General features: G+C 41.9%; 1 protein-coding gene across 2 annotated transcripts; it reads right to left on the reverse strand.

Moving 5' to 3' along the window:
- Window positions 1-1,119: 1,119 nt before the first annotated feature.
- On the reverse strand, window positions 1,120-12,151 carry Mocs2 (molybdenum cofactor synthesis 2). 2 transcript variants are annotated; one of them, XM_052159880.1, is made up of 6 exons: window positions 12,111-12,151; window positions 9,376-9,520; window positions 5,726-5,853; window positions 5,012-5,162; window positions 4,087-4,210; window positions 1,120-1,877 (listed from the first exon to the last, which is right to left on the reverse strand). In XM_052159880.1, the coding sequence occupies exons 2-6, from the start codon at window positions 9,471-9,473 to the stop codon at window positions 1,809-1,811; spliced, it is 570 nt and encodes a 189-aa protein (XP_052015840.1). In that variant the 5' UTR covers window positions 9,474-9,520; window positions 12,111-12,151; the 3' UTR covers window positions 1,120-1,808. The 2 variants fall into 2 exon arrangements, with proteins under 2 accessions (XP_052015840.1, XP_052015841.1); XM_052159881.1 differs by lacking the exon at window positions 12,111-12,151 and adding an exon at window positions 10,930-11,024 and having other exon boundaries at window positions 1,122-1,877.
- Window positions 12,152-16,421: the final 4,270 nt, after the last annotated feature.

Raw genomic sequence — 16,421 nt, forward strand, 5'->3', positions numbered from 1 at the left:
CCATCACTAAGGAAGGTGGATGGAGCCTTTTTCCTCTTCCCAGTGTCCTACTTACCCAATCTCTAGGAATGAACCAAGAACCTACACCAAGTAACCAAAAGATTCCTGAATATATACAACTGTCCTGTCACTCACAGCCACTCGGGAGAGATAATCTTCCCATGATAGTAAAGGTGGAAGACATGGTTCAGACTTTGTCATAGCATAGCCATTCCAAAACATTCTTTGAAAATATGAGCTAACTAGATAAAATGTGGTTTTCCTGGATATAACAGGAATAACCTTTCAAAACAAGGGAAACTCCTTTCAATCTAAGTGTTTAAAAGTAGTTTTTATTCCCATTGTGAGCAATACTAATTTTATGATGATAATTACTCAACTGTGCTGGTATATATGTCTGTGTGTGTGTGTGTGTGTGTGTGTATGTGTATTTTTTTCTGAGACAAGATTTCTCTGTGTAGCTCTGGCTGTTCTAGAACTCACTTTGTAGACTAGGGCGTCCTTTAACTACTCCTGTTTCTGCCTCCTGACTGCTGGGATTAAAGGTGTGTATCACCACTGCCAAACAATAATGTATATATGTATAATATAAATATAATATCATCACCACCCAACAATATATAAATTTATTATTCTTTTATGTTTATTGGTGTTTTGACTACATGTGTATCTGTGTGAATGTGTCAGAAGCCCTGGAACTGGAGTTACAGACAAGTGTGAGCTGCCAAGTGAGTGTTGGGATTTGAACCTGGGTCCTTTGAAGAGCAGCCAATGCTCTTAACTGCTGAGCCATCTCTCCAGCACTGCTAGTATCTTAATTCTTTCTGAGCTTAGAATGTATCTTAAGTCTCCCAAGTGAACCTGTGTGAGGTGATGAATATGTGAATCATCTGGGTTGTGATGACAACCACAATACAAGCATCGCAACACCACATATGCAACCTAAGAATATTTTACTTGTTGAGTATCTGTCAATAAAGCTGAAAAATCAAAGTTTATGGGACTTGAACATTCAAAACCTGCCATGATAGATTCAGCAATCAAAAACTGGATGTTTAGTATAAAAATCTTGCAGAAAATTTAATTTGTTTAGTAATAAGTTCACACAGGCTGGTGTTACATAAACATTATGAAAACTATCCAAACTACTTTAATAAATAATTACACAATCTCCTCAAATAGTTGTGGGCCAACTTTTAAACATCATACATCATTTTAACATAAACCACCTTGCTGTTGTTTAGTTTTATAACAATTCTATGCTAATTTGTACAGTGATGAGAATATTAACAACTAATGAAATATAAAAAGCTTTACTGTATAATTATAGATTCAGAAGTCATAGTGGCATCTATAATGTAAAATTCCTTAGGTATTATCATTGACTAAAAAAGAAACAGGATCAATTTTTAGACTGTTTAAATCATGGTTTATTTAGGTTCACTTTTATGTTATATAAAATATATAATAGCAAAATTGAGAATAACTTTCTGGTTCTGCCAATCTTTTGTACTACACACCTGGTATCGATGCTGTCAGTACACTCTGGGGCAGCGAGCTCTTCCTGAGACAGCTGACAGTAGAGGGAAGGCCGCAGCTCACTGTGAGCTGGCCACAGTTAGGAGTTCGGCACAGGAGGATGAGTCTATCACAGACACCTTATCACAGGCTTAAGTTAAGCCCTTTCTTCCCATCTTCAGTTCCTAGGCCGGCCCTCATCCCACACAAGCACAGCCTTCACTAGTTCTCCATTCGTGTAACCTATGAGATTATCTACCAAATTTAAGATTTAGTACACCAAAAACTGACTAGTCACCAGCTGCCCAGAAGCATTCTTTGTTTCTTTTCCAAGATGATGTTGATTCTTCATATATTTCCTAAAAACCAGAACCAGAGCAGGTATTCAAAATGCATGTTAATGAGAATAAAATACCTTGAGAAAAATCAGACCAGTAAATAGCACATCTACCTGTACCACCTACTCTTTTTAACAACATAAGGGACAGGTCACGGGCCACCAAGAACATGAACATAAATCCATGTTCCTCTAACTCCGACTAGGAAATGACAGGCCAGAAGCTGTCACAAGACACAATGCAGCTACAGAAAAGAATAAGCAATTCCATGTGGGCTACTGCCACTACCCCCCGACTGCCTTCTTCATCTCTTTTGATAAAACTTTTATTTATCAAGGGTTAAATCATGCATGAAAAAATGGAATGCCTTAGCTTTAAAGGGTTCTTTGCAAAGGCACCTACTTGAACATCAGTAAGAGGGAAGGTGGAGTGGACTTCTACCAGCCTTGAGGTTTCATGAGTTCAGGGAAGTATTTACAGAGCCTGCGCTTCAGTCTGGTGTGACCTCTGCGCAGTGCCCTAACCTGCCTACAGCCCCCTTTTCCTGTGTCTCAGATGATCTTCCAGTGTGGGCTAGGCAAAGAATGAGACTGGAACTATGAACAGGAAGTAGAAAGTCATCACCGCTTCACACTCCGGCCAGAGCGCATTCCCCCCGCAGTGAGAGAAACCCAAGTTCACCTGCCCTTAAGGTTTCTACCTCTCCTCCCTTCCCCTCCCTCCTCTTGCCCTGCCCCCTTTTCTTCTCTACTAAACTGCTGAATTTCTTTCTCTGACTTCTCAGTTTTCTCACAGCAGCTATTTAAATCCTTGGTGTGTAAGGTCTGTGCTGCACCTCATGGGGTTTGTTTCCAGACAAGGTCCTGGTTCCCTGCTGATTGCCTCTGAGCGCCTGTGCTTCCCCACCCCTCTAAAAAACGAAGAACAGCAAATATAAAGTCCACTATCCCTAGAGGCATGGAGTGAGAGTGTCGCACTCACTTCCCGCTCTCACTTCAGGGCTGGGCCTCCTCTGCTGAGCTCCTGTAGTCCTCTCCTTGGCAGCAGTAAAAAGGCAGTAAAGACAGCTCCGCTGCCATGCGGCTGGAACCTCCTCTGGAGCGCTCTCACCCCTCCCTTGTCTGGACTTGCCTCACATTCTCTGGGAATCCGAGCTGAGCTCCATATACACATACCCTGCCTTGCAATTCCAAAGCTGTTCCTAAAGTCTTAGCCCACAGAGAGGATCGGGTTTTACTCAGAACATACGATGTCCACTAAAGTTCACAGACCACGGCCCGGCTTGCTCATCTTTCCCACTGGCTGAGGCCAGTCCCTGCTCTGAGGCCAGTCCTGGTCCTGTGTGCAGCCCTTCTGACCTTCCAGCTGCCATTAGTTTCTTGGCTTCGACAACAGCCACGCTGCTGAGGCCAACTTGGGGATCTTGGACTCAGATTCCTAAGTACACATTCCCAAGTGCAGAACTGTCCCCCAACGCTGCTACACCACTGTGGAGAGGGGAGACCGTCCATGCAAAATGCCCATTTAACCACAGTGACTTGTTCTTGTTGGACTTGACTTAAAGGCAGAAAATGTGTCAGAATGTCGTATTGTATACATACATACATACATACATACATACATACATACATACGTGTACATACGTGTACATGTGTGTGTGTGTATATATACATATATATACATGGGATGGGATGGGATCTATGTAGACTATGGCGGATTAAAGCTTGTGTCTTTCCCACAATGCTGGGATGTGGACATGTGACACCGCGTCTGGTACCTATTTGTTTTCGAATCCATCCATTAAGCATTTTCTCACATAGTCACCTCCCTGAAAAGAAAACCACTAGGCAAATGCTATTTTGCCCTGAGGGATCGCTATTCTATCCAGAGACTAAGAAGCCAGCATCATTCTTACTTTCCAAAGAAAGACCTCAAGTCGAACAGAATCCTAATTGAAGGGTCATTTATCTTAGGAACCACAGAAACAGTGTGGATGAGAAATTTTAACTGCCAGCCCTTGTGAGGCCTACTCTATACCACGTATTCCTTGGGGGACACAATATATATGGCTAAACTTGGAAAATCGGCACTACATAAATGTGCTACTTTACAGATAAGGAGAACAAGATTCTATAGGTAAGTAAGGCATATGAAGCCAAATTCTGAGCAGTCTTTTCTCTAAGAATAAAATCACCTCCCCATGGCAAAGTGAGGTATTTTCCTCACTTACCTTTTTCCATATGGGCACCTTGGCTTTTAAAGAATCAATGGCGTAGCTTACGGCTTCGAGGGATGCAGCTCTGTGAGCTGACGACACAGCAATAACTGTGCTTGCTTCTGACACTGGAACCAAACTTTAATGAAATGATGAAAAAAATTACCATTATCTCCTGACTCATACATCAAAGAAACCACTAAAAATGTTAAAAAACACACATACTATATACCTTTATATATATTTATATGTAGATATATACCTGACCACTGTATATACAGTAATCCTATTGTATTTAAATATCTAGCTTAACTAGCTATGATAATTTGTCTCAGTTCTATTCGGTGGGAATCGGCAGGTATCCAGGAGAGCCCTTCGATGGGGACTAAGGAGAGAAGTCTTCTCTCTCATTCAGTAGACCTGACCAAACAAGCAGCAGCATGAGACTGTGTCTCACACAGACTACATAGTGACCACATGCACTCAATGTGGCATTAAAAAAAATAAATACCAATGAATCTTAAGCAACAGGATTGGCAACACCCAGTACCATTAGTGGTTAGTAATAAAATTATAGCTAATTAACAATGACAGATGTCTTAATTGATGGCTTCTTTTGAAATCCTGGAATGCCACTCTTTTTGGTGATATAAGAAGCCAACTGTTTTTAATGGCTTCAGATCTGTAGCCAACTTTCAACATACTCTGAGCTGAGAGCCTAGAATGACTGTCTATGGTCAAGGATTTAGGCAGACATCCCCCAGGCACTGCAGGCTGCGACCTGAAGGTCTTGGTACAGTTATATTTCATTATAGCAGAAGAGGTAGCAAGGGCATCCAAAGCTGCAACCCAACTAGCAGTCAAGCTAAATGCTGGACAGCCTCTCCACTGCCCTCCAGAGAAAACCATATTCACCATTCAAAAGATAAAAAGATCGTACCCAAGCCGATGGAACACCGCAATGTGTCTCACTGGCCACTTCTGTCTAATGTCACTGCAAATTTTTCTGATTTCATTTTCTGCCATTGGTACATATGCTTCATATTCTAAACTGATGACGTTCTTGCCTTCAAAGTTATTTCTTGTGGTCCCTAAAAAACAAAACAAACAAACAAAATCACACAATGAAAATAAGATTTTCCCTATAACAGAAATACTTCATTTACATAATTCTTTTAAAAAATAATGATTTCTAACTTACAAAGAAGTAGTGTGCATTTGTCTAAAACATACTTTAAATTTTCTACAAGCAAAACTTGGTTAAGAATTTCTCCAAGATGATCAGAAATAATAGTAATTTCACGATCAGAGGACAGACAAGCTTTTCCCCCTTCTTACCAGCAGCACTTCATACTTAAAAGGAAAACATGTGTTCCCAGTTTCATCTGTAAATATATTTTTTCAACGTTTGCAACATATGAAATTCCTCTCTCAGCATTGACTTTTATCATGCTTTATTATCCCTGTAATTTAATATGGCTTGTTAATCAAAAAATAACTAAGACAAAACTAAAACTGGGCCGTGTTGTTTCTGTCCACTCCACGGGCAGTGTGGGCTTGTCCCTCAGCAGTGTATAACCGCTGACAGTGGGCACCAACATCGAGAGCACTCACTGGCTCTACTCTGGAGAAGTTCAGAAAATCACAAACTCACCTACAAAGACAGACACTGCACCACACAGAGGGGAGACCACCAACTGGGACACCTTGCCCACCGAGAGCTTCTCGGCAGTGAACTGTATTATGTCTTTAGGTTTCTCCTCAACATCATCCACATCTTTCCTAGAAGTAAGATGTTAACAACCCTTAGCAAGAGTGACAGAAGTAAAGCATTTGACTTGCACATTGTTTCCATGTCCATTTTTTCTCTATTAGGTGGGAACACTATTAACTATCAAGTAACCAAGCCCTACACCCAGAACATGACTAACCATCAAGTACCAAGGCCAGAATATCACTTAACCTATGTAAGGGAGCCCTACACCCACAACATCACTAACCATGTAACTAAGCCACACATGTAGAACACCACCATTCACTAGGTAAGTGACCCCGCCTCACTTCTGGAATATCACTAACCACCATGTAAGGGAGCCCTATAGTGGCCTTTTCCTTTATTCAAACAAGAGACAGGAAAAGCGAAGAGATGATGATTCCACAGGAACAAGGAGCCTGTCATGACCTGGCTCAAGCCAAGTAAGTTTATAAAGGAAAAGATAACAAAGTTGTACCTATCCTCCGGGTACTGTGTAAGGCCTCTGGGAGTTTTTCATTTATTTATTACACAGTATTATGCCATCTGTTTATATATGGTGGGTAGTTTTATGTCAACTTGACACGAGCTACAGTTATCTGGGAAGAGGGAATCCCAGGCTGCCAGCAGTTAAGTCTGTAGGTAAGGAGGCCTGTAGGGCATTTTCTTTATTGATGGTTAAGGTGGGGGTTCCAGCTCTCTGTGCAGAGTGCCACCCCTAGGATAGTGGTCCAGGGCGCTATAAGAGAGCAGATGAGGAAAACCATAATGAGCAAGCTATGAGGACCAAGCCAGTACTCAGCACTCCAACATGGTTCCTGCTTCAGTTCCAGACTTGACTTCCCTTAGTGATGGCGTGTGATCCAGAGTGGGAAACAGGCATGAACTCCATAGTTTCCAACCTGCTTTTGGGCATGGTGTTTCTCATAGGAATAGAAATCCTAACTAAGACAAATGACTAAGAGCTGGAAGTACTCTAGGCACTGGTCTGCAGGGAACAAAAGCCCAGGCTCCTAACCTCAGAGTGTTTATATTTGAATAGGAGAAGTAACCCAGTGAAGAACCACAGGTCCAGGAAGATGGCTGAGCAGGTCACCAAGACTAACTCAAAAGTTTCATGCCCAGGACATACATGGTGGAAGGAAAGAATCAACTCCTACTGTCTTCCAACTTTCATATGCACACTGTGATGTGTACATTTATACACTTACAAATGTATATGTGTGTGTGTGCATGTACACACACACACACACACACACACTAAAGATATGCAATAAAATGTAAGAGCAATCACAAACCTACCACATTGAGATAACTTAATGGAAATAAACAAATTTCTGAGACAGGTCTCAGGGACTGCTACAGATAAAGGGACCCCAAAGGTCTTTCTAATGAGGTAATGTACAAAGTTGAGACCTGAGTGATAAGAAGTGACATGGAGAAATGGGGACAAGGTGTAGGTGATAAAAGGGAGTGGCACATTTCAAGATTATGGGATAATAAAGAATGATGTGCTTAGAAGCACAGGAGTAAAGGGGAGAGGCTAGCCTGAGGCTGACCAGGAAAGGGGACCTTATACTATTTGCCATGAGAAGTATAATTAGAACTCCTGTGAAAGTTCACCTGAATAGAAAAAAATGAAAGAAGCCTCACTGAAGTTATCAGAGACCTGGGCAGAGTGCTGAGAATTCAAGAAGTCTTAATCCAGTGTTTGTTTTAAAAGTAACAAGAAAAACAAACAAACAAAAAAACCACCACTGCATTTGGCCCCCAGGATTTCTCCTCCTCTCTGTGTGCCACCTGAGGCGTTCCACCCTTTACACCAGTAGTTCTCAACCTTCCTAACACTTCAATACAGGTCTTCATGTTGTGGTGACCTGGACTATAAAATCATTTTGTTGCTACTTCATAACTGCAATTTTACTGCTGTTATGAATTATAAATATCTGATATACAGGATATCTGATATGCAACCCCTGTGAAAGGGTTGTTTGATCCCCAAAGAGGTCCCAAACCACAGGTTAAGCACCATTGCTTTATACATTTTTTTTTCTGATAACACCAAACCTAAGTTGTGCTTCCAACCATACTAAGTTCCCACACCTCTAACTGTACAAGACTACTCAAGCGTGGCTTGCTGGTTCTAACACCAGCTATGCTAACTCAGGCCCAGCTCACTCAAACATTGCGCAATCCTATTACAAATCATTCTCATCTGTCTGAATATCTGCAGTCACACACATGGGCTTTTAAAAGCAGTGTGCTGCTCTCTGAATTAACTCTAAAACTTAATATCTTAGAATTCCCTGAGATTATCATGGTGATATGCTCATCAGAATGTGATCGTGAAACTAAGATACATCTTTCATGGGGAATCCTAGTGTGTCCAGACAGCAGGCCTGAGAAAGTCCTCTAAGTGTGAACATGCTGACATCTACCACATAGATTTCCAGGAAAGGGAGGCAGAGAACAGACATCTCTGGCCTGTCTTTAATGGGACCAAATCTTTGCTTCTGTGTAAGATATGTACTGTTGCTTTTGGGGGCTGGGGGAGCTCTATCTCTTTTTTATCTATAGCTTAAAGAGTTTTTAATCACAAATAGCTTAGTTTGCAGTTTATGTAATCTTCAGTTGACAATAAAACAAGCTGTTTGACTCAAACCTTAAGCTGGGTGCTCCCAAACTACCCTGAAGAGTGTTTATAAGCATCCCACTCCACCATGAAGGTGACCGGGGAGCCCCACCACCACACAGCTGAGAAGCTGCTCCTTTGTGCTGAACAACAGTTGACTGTCTTTGGGAAGGCTGACCTTTTAACTTCCTACTTGTGCAATTTATGTCCAAGGACACTATTATCAGATATAAGTGACCACATTCATGAAAACGTAAACAAGATCATACTACAAAGGTGAATTCAAATTCTGGCCCTGCCACTGTGATGAAAGGCCATGTGTGGCCACGTGTGGCCAAAGCAAGCTTTTGTTTGTATGTGCATGCACATGTGTGCATTCATGAACCTGAACACTGTGTACATTTGGGTGGAGGTCAAATGTCAACACTGGGGTCTTCCTCAATTGCTTTCTATCTTATTTTCTGAAACAGAGTCTCTCAGCTAATCTGGACAACACTGGCCTGCATCCTAGGGATCCATCTGTCTCTGCCCCTCCCCCCTGGGACTAGGGCTAAAATAATGTGTTGCCACATTTGGCTTTTGCAGGGGTTCTAGGTCTCTGACATAAGTCCCCGTGCTCATACAAGCACTTTATAGACTGAGCCATCTCCCCAGTCCCCAAAGACAAGGCTTTTTTTTTTTTAATTTCTCTGAATTTGTTTTCCCACCATCAAACCACATGCATAAGATCTCAATAAGCAATGTTAAATGAATATAATGAACACATCAAACTGCTTACTCTCAGGGTCACGGGAGATGGTTGACAGCACTCATCACTACCTACCTACCATCAGTACAGTCTTGCAGACAGACTCACTAGGAATAGGCAGTAACAGCAAACCATACCCGAGGCGTCCCGCGGATGGTCTGCACCACATACCCAGATATCTCAGACGCATTATCCTCCACTGATGGGCGGGATGACGGCAACCTCGTCTCCGGGCTGCAGCAGGAGCTGCTGATCTCCAAGCTCGACATACTCCTGACGAACTGCAAATATCACCTGGTTCCTAACATCGGCCAACCTGAAGGAGAAACAGTCTCCTCACATCTCCTCATAGGCACTAAGTAACACATCATTCACAAAGGCATTGGCCTGACTCTCACTAAGCAGAGGACAGATCCCTCAAAGATCATACTTGATCACGAAGGTGTTAGTCTTCGCTGAAAAGTCATGTGGTGTTAGTCTTCGCTGAAAAGTCATGTGTTTGGGGTGGGGGGGGCGGGGACATCCTCCAAAACTAAAGCCTGCCGGGAACTTTCAAATACCACGAAACCCAAGCTCAGCAGCGGGTAGGGTTTGTTTTACTCCACTTTTCTTTTAATCTCAGAAACGTGTGAGTATTCTAAAGGAGAGAAAAGGACAGAAAAGTTTACAGGCCTATATTCGAAACTTTAGAGAAAAGAAAAAAATCAAAACAAAAACTTCCCAACCAGAGTACAGCCCTTTCACATGAAGCTGGCCGCGGACACAGGCCGCGGGCACAGGTAGGTGAAATGGCACAAAGGCCTTGCCAGCTTTTCACCAAAGGAAAAAGTGATTTGTGAGGTTCCGAGCCAGGGAGAAGTATTTCCTCCTGAGCATACAGTGTAACACAGCCTTCCTAATGCTGCGACCCTTTAACACAGTTCCTTCCATTATGGTGACCCCCAACCATAAAATTATTTCATTGCTACTTCATAACTGTCATTTTGCTGTTGTTATGGATTTTAATGTAAATATTTGATATGCTGTCTGATATGTGATGACCCTCATGCAAAGGTCATTTGACCCCTTTGGGGCGTCACAACCCACAGATTGGGAGCTACTGTTACAGCACCTTCCACTCAGAGCAGAGCTCTGGGTGAAACCTCCTTCGGCAGGCTGAAGTAGCACTAGTGATATTCCTGGGACATTTTCTCGTCTTTCTATATTTCACCCCAGAAGGGCTTGAGGTAAAAAATGATAATTTAAATTTCAGCTTTTCAGGGGCCAGTGAGAAATTTTCAAGTATCATAAAACCCAAGCTCAGAAGCATGTAGTGTTTGTTATACTTCATTTTTCTTTTAATCCCAGAAACTTTTGAGTATTCTAAAGAAGAGAAAAGGACAGAAAAGTTTACAGTGTACCTTTCTAACAGCATCTTTCAATTTTTTACCTTAGGCTATAAAAGGCAGAACTTACATCTTTCTGTCTTAGACTTTATAAAAATGATTGTAAATTACATAAACACATCTAGGGGCATCCACTTGACTGTGTTCTTTTAGTAAATTATCTGTAATGCTCTTGTGGTACTTGAATGTTTCTAAATACCAGAGTTTTAAATTTAAGAATTTTGAAGAACTAGTACTCTTGTGTGAACACACACACACACACACACACACGCTCACACCATAATTTACACATTTTAAAAACCTTTACACATTCATCATATGCATTCTACACTTTAGCTACCCAGGATGGAGAATCTCTAGCTCCTTCCACAGCTGCGATGCTTTGATTTCCTGTGGCACAGAAATGGTCTCCGAGCGAACCCCAACTATTTCGGCACTTTTTGCAAAATACAACACTTCAATCTGAAAGGAGAGAGGATAGTCTAAATAACTTGTGCAGAGAAGTCTCCTCCCTTCCCAAATGCAATGGCTCATAAAACTTCAGTATTGCCTGGTATTGGTGACACATGTCTTTAATCCCAGCACTCAGGAGGCAGAAGCAGGCAGGTCTCTGTGAGTTCAAGACCACCCTGGTCTGCATAGTACTAGTGTGGTTCTGGATAGCCAGGGCTACACAGGAAAACCCTATCTCAAAAAACATAAACAAAACACTTCCATATATCCACAGATCCATATTTGAGACAAAAGCTTTAAACTCAGTTCTGATTTCTGTCTACCTTTTAGACCTCTTGCAAGCTTGCGTGGCAGCATTAAAATCCTGGTACATTTTCTTAGAAAACATGGTAAGTCTGACTTAGGTAGACACAGAAGCAATTCTTCCTTAAGCCGCGAAGCAGTGACAGAGGGAGGTCGGAGTGATAAGGTGAATTACACAATTAAATGACCCAGTCAGCAAAGGCCTAGCTAGCTTTCATTTCACGGTGGTCAAATGACCTTTGATTCTGTCCTACATCACGATTAAGTTACACAATACAGAACATTTGACATGCAGCAAAGCAAACGGGCTTGATTTACAGGATAAACTGGTAATTTCTAGGCCAAACCTGTGTAATCGGCCTGGGAACTAACTCTGCAGAAGGGCTCACCTGTCACTGAGTACAACTTAGTGTCTCCACAATAATCACCACTGCTGCAAATTATCCAGGGCCTGTCAATCCACGGGTGATGCACATTCCTCACAAGAATTCCTAATTAGGAGCGCTGGCATTTTAAAAAGTGTCTGTCAAACTGAATCCTCCGGAATGTCAGGGGGGGAAATATCTAGGCGCCGCCAGAAGGGAGTCGGTCGTGCAGGCCATGACCTGGACACCAGCGGTCGGGGACAGAACTTGGCTTTCAGCGAGCAGCAGGCGCAAGGCCCGGAGTCCCGGAGAAGTTGGAGAGGACGGGGCGCCCCAGCAGGGCCAGGCTGTGGCGGAGCCCCACACCCAGGCTAGCTAGTCTGCGCGAACCAACTCTTACCTGGCACCTAGGAACCATCCCGCTACGCACCGCGGAGTCAGTTCACCAAAGCAGAGGAGCCGGTGACTCAGAGCGCATGCGCAGCGGGATGCCCCACCTTCTGGGCGGTGCTCAACCCCGGGCGTGTGGGCACTGCGCATGTGTACACTTCGCTCCTCCCCCCCCGCCCCGCCTCCCGCACCCACTAAAGTTTGCTTTGCTTTGGGTCCCAGTGCTGCGAGCCCTTGTGTGACCCAGTAGGGAGGCCTACCCCGAGCTAACCTGTGCGACCCCGCCATCCAGTGTGGGATTCAGGTTTTTATCGCTGCATGGATTCGGTATCTGACTGTCACTTCAGTGCTCTAGGAGCTCGGGAGTTTCTGAGCCAGCGACCCCCACACAGACTTCCTAGGCGCACATGCCTTAGCTCTTGAGTGGGTACGTGGATTTTAAGTGGCCCTCGCTGGGCACTCAGTCTGGGTTAACTCCGTCTTCCAAGTGTAATCTTGGTAAAAAACCATACCTTTTAATTGAGAATGGCGGGGAGCGTGGCCGGGGCCGGGAAGTCTCACCGAGGAGATTCTTGCACCAAATACATTTGCCAAAAATAGTGACAAATACAGGAGGAAAGGGCATTTCACGTTCTGTGCCAAGCTATGGGAACGTAAAATTAGGTTATAAATTCCCAGAAGGAAAATAGTTGGCAAAGTGGGTGTACCCAGTTCCAGGAAGAACTAGAAATACAGAAGGGGGGGAGGGTGGGCTGAGGGGAGTAATAAGCCTCATTATGATTTGCACCAACATATATTTTGATAAGGTTGCTAAACATTAAGGTCGAAGGTTTATGTCCACATCCAGTTGGGTAAACAAGGAAACTGTGACAGTCACTCTGGGCTCCTCCGTCGCGTCCAGTGATAGCAATGAGTAATATCTTCAAAAGGCTAAGAAATAATGCATAGTTCAATTTGGTTTTGCAACCAAACTGGTGCACATAATGGCTAGAGCTTATTGCTCCTGATCGGGGCAAAGGGGACCTCAAAAATTAGCCAAGAACTCTTCCTGAAAACTTCCTTTGGTGGACTCAGAGATGAGGCAGGCTTAAGAGCACTGGCTGCTCTGCCAGAGGACCCAGGTCCAATTCCCAGCATCCACATAGGCAGTGCTCAGACACACAGGCAAAACACCCATACACATAAAAAATAAAATAAAATCTTAACAGTGAGAAAGACAAAGCTCAATAAAGTTTTATTCCTTTCAAATATTAAAAATACAATTATGAAACCATGATATAAGAATAATGCCATTCATTTTGAAAATATTAATGAAAATTTCCCAGAATTGAAGTATCTAATTACAAATATCAAGTTTCTCTGTAGTTTGCATAATGACACCTCTTTATTTTACAAGGTTCTTAGAGCTGGGGATGTCGCTTCGTGTAAAGTCACAATCCACAGCATAAAACAGTAAAAAATTTTAAGATTCTTTTAGGAGCTAAAGTAAACAATGTTTTCAAATGCCACACATTTTCCTTCAGTTTTTCTGTTGATGGATTTAACTTAATGACTTCGTTAAAAAAAAAAATCTTTTCAGTCTGTTCCCAAATCTTATTTGGAATTGTGCTGTATAGTTTCTGAGTTATTAGTGGGGTCTTTTCAAGGTCTTTGGTCTGTAATACTTCAAGTTTCTATTCATTTTTTTCTTCATTACTCAAATGAATAAAAGCACACAGCCCTATCTATAAGTTCTAATTGCAAATCAGATTAATACCAGAATATTTTCATGTTATGCTGAAGACTTTAATGCTATTCTAGTTACAAACTCTACATAAGTGGGTAATTAGAATGGAACATAATAAATTACATTTGGGATAGCCTAACCTCTTTAGTAGCAAGATTATAATTTTGCTTAAGTTACAATTTATTATAAAAAAAATCTAGGCACTATTTTCTCAGTCTGTACTATATGAAATACCATTTAGTTACCAAAAAAGGACATGAATTCAGATAAAGACATTTCCATCTTATTTCTAGATTTAAAAAAAAAAATCTAAACTCTGATGTTAGAAATGTAGGAACATTTTGGCTCCACACAAAAGGATCTATTAATTTCAGAAAGATAACTTTATCTTAGGAATGAATTTTCGAAAATGTTAATTTCCTTATCACAAAAAAATATTTCCAAGAAATGTCTGTCAGGATCCATGTTCATTAGATTTGCTAATAAATTTTGAATGCACAGGTAACATCATTTCCTGTCTGATTAATATTGTGTAAGTACTTCTCTCCGTTACTATTGCACATTACTGCTGTGCAGGTTAATTTAAATGTCCACCTGCCACAGCCTTGAATTACCTGGAAAGGGAGCTCCAACCTAGAAATAATATAGATTAGGGTGGCTGTGGACATGTCTGTGGGAACGCCTTGATTGGTAGTAGGCCATCCTTGTCATGGTGACATTTCCTGATCAGGGCCTTGAATTTTATAACTATGGAGAAAGCCATAGGCAAGCAAGCGACCAGCATGGTGCACTCATTTCTTTCTGCTCTTGACTGTGGATGTGAAGTGACCAGTTGTCAGCTTACTGCTGCTGTGACTCCCTCTCTAACCTGGAACCACAAGCCAAATAAACACTTTCTCCCCTGAGTTGCTTTTTTGGTCAGGGTGTTTTATCACAACAACAGAAGGGAAACAAGAAAACCAGCTTAGTCTCTACTTGAACTGAGCCTCAAGTGAAAAACATTTTCTGTTTCTAAAACAAACAATGCAACTTATCTACCTACTGCATGGATTTCAAACAAACACTCTGAATGTCTTGCATACTCACCAAACACCTTAACCACAGCCTATTTCTGTTTCTGTTCAAACATTTCCTATGGCCTGATTTTAGTCACTAATTCAAAAATTTAAGAGCCCCTAGGTACCTACTGCTCATTGTCAAAGCCTCCTGGAAAGCCACTTGACTTCACGGATTGGAAAACATGGAGGCCTATGACCATATGCTATGTTCAAAAAATAGAGAAAATAGATCTTGAAATTTCAGTCTCCATGCAATTCTTTGAGCATAACAGAATTTATGCTCATCAGAAATATTTCTGAAGATGTTTGATGGCTGGTATAAGATAAGGAAACACTGGACTAATGTCTTTAAATAATTTCAAATGCCATTTTACAAAACCTGATAATTATGTCTTCAAACGCTAGCTTTACATAAGCCCACCTGAAATTATGCATCTTAACAAGTGAGCCAAAATTTCAAACACCAATCCACACAAGTGACTTATGAAAACAGATTTATTATGAAGGCATGTTGTAAGAAGCATTCCTTGCATATGATGTGCCTTTAGTGAACACACTTCCCTTACACACTACACCGTGTAGGTGTACAAATATTATTGAGTTGGATTTGCGATAAAATGAGTGTTTGAAATTATGCTATTGAGTTGGAATTGCGATAAAATGAGTGCTTGAAATTATGCTATACTTCTTGTTTTATTCATTAGTAATTTATAAAGAATAAACCCCACATAAGTCCCATGCCCTTGTGAGTTTATTTAAGGAGTAATGTAAAAAGAAGCGCACACACATACACATACACACACACACACACACACACACACACACATATATATACCTTTGTGGCTAGTTAATTCTATTACAAATCTTTCATCTCAAAAAGTAGGGGGCTAGCTCTTAAAGACACTGGGATCTTTTTCAAAAACATTTTTTGAAAACCAATAAGCAATCTTCCAGTTGAAGATAGGAACAGAAAGCCAGATCTCAAGTTTTTGTTGCGTGAAAATCTAGGATGTGCGCATAGAGATTTGCAAGAGGCACAAGTAAGGAGGGGGGGGAGGAGAAAAGGAAGGGAGAGAAGAAGGGAGAGAGGAGGAAGAAGAGGTTGGTCAGAGAGTTGTTAGCCAGTGAAGACCAAATCTCCTTTAAGGGCCATAGTGTGGATTCTAGAAAGCTCCTAACACTGACTTTTTGAAAGCATTATGGGGGAGACTTGAGTAAACGGGAACCCCCCAAAGCAATGGGTTGAAAATAGAGGACCATCTCTTAGAAGATAAAGAGTAGAAGATTGGGATCCATTTCTGAGGAAGGCACAGGCTCTGTCTGGCCTCTGGTGAATAGCCCGTGTCAAGTCCTAGTCTTCAAACAGCTCCACAAGGAAGCCAAACTCACCTGATGCACCCCTCTCAGCCGTTGTCAGCAGTGCAGGCTGATTCTGGATACAGGACAAGAACACAAGCTCAGTGGCTCTCCTTAAATGTGGCTAAAAGCCTCCCAAGATTGAACTAGGTCTAGAGTTTAGATATCATCTGAAGTCCAG

This window comes from Apodemus sylvaticus, chromosome 16 (genome assembly GCF_947179515.1).
Source record: "Apodemus sylvaticus chromosome 16, mApoSyl1.1, whole genome shotgun sequence".
Taxonomy (NCBI): domain Eukaryota; kingdom Metazoa; phylum Chordata; class Mammalia; order Rodentia; family Muridae; genus Apodemus; species Apodemus sylvaticus.

Coding starts and splice junctions, on each gene's coding strand:
- Mocs2 (XM_052159880.1), bottom strand. CDS start 9,473: ATGTCGAGCTTGGAGATCAGCAGCTCCTGCTGCAGCCCGGAGACGAGG. Junction 5,163..5,725: donor TGCAGTGTCTGTCTTTGTAG/GTGAGTTTGTGA, acceptor TTTGTTTTTTAG/GGACCACAAGAAATAACTTT. Junction 1,878..4,086: donor AGGTGCCCATATGGAAAAAG/GTAAGTGAGGAA, acceptor TCTGGTTTTTAG/GAAATATATGAAGAATCAAC.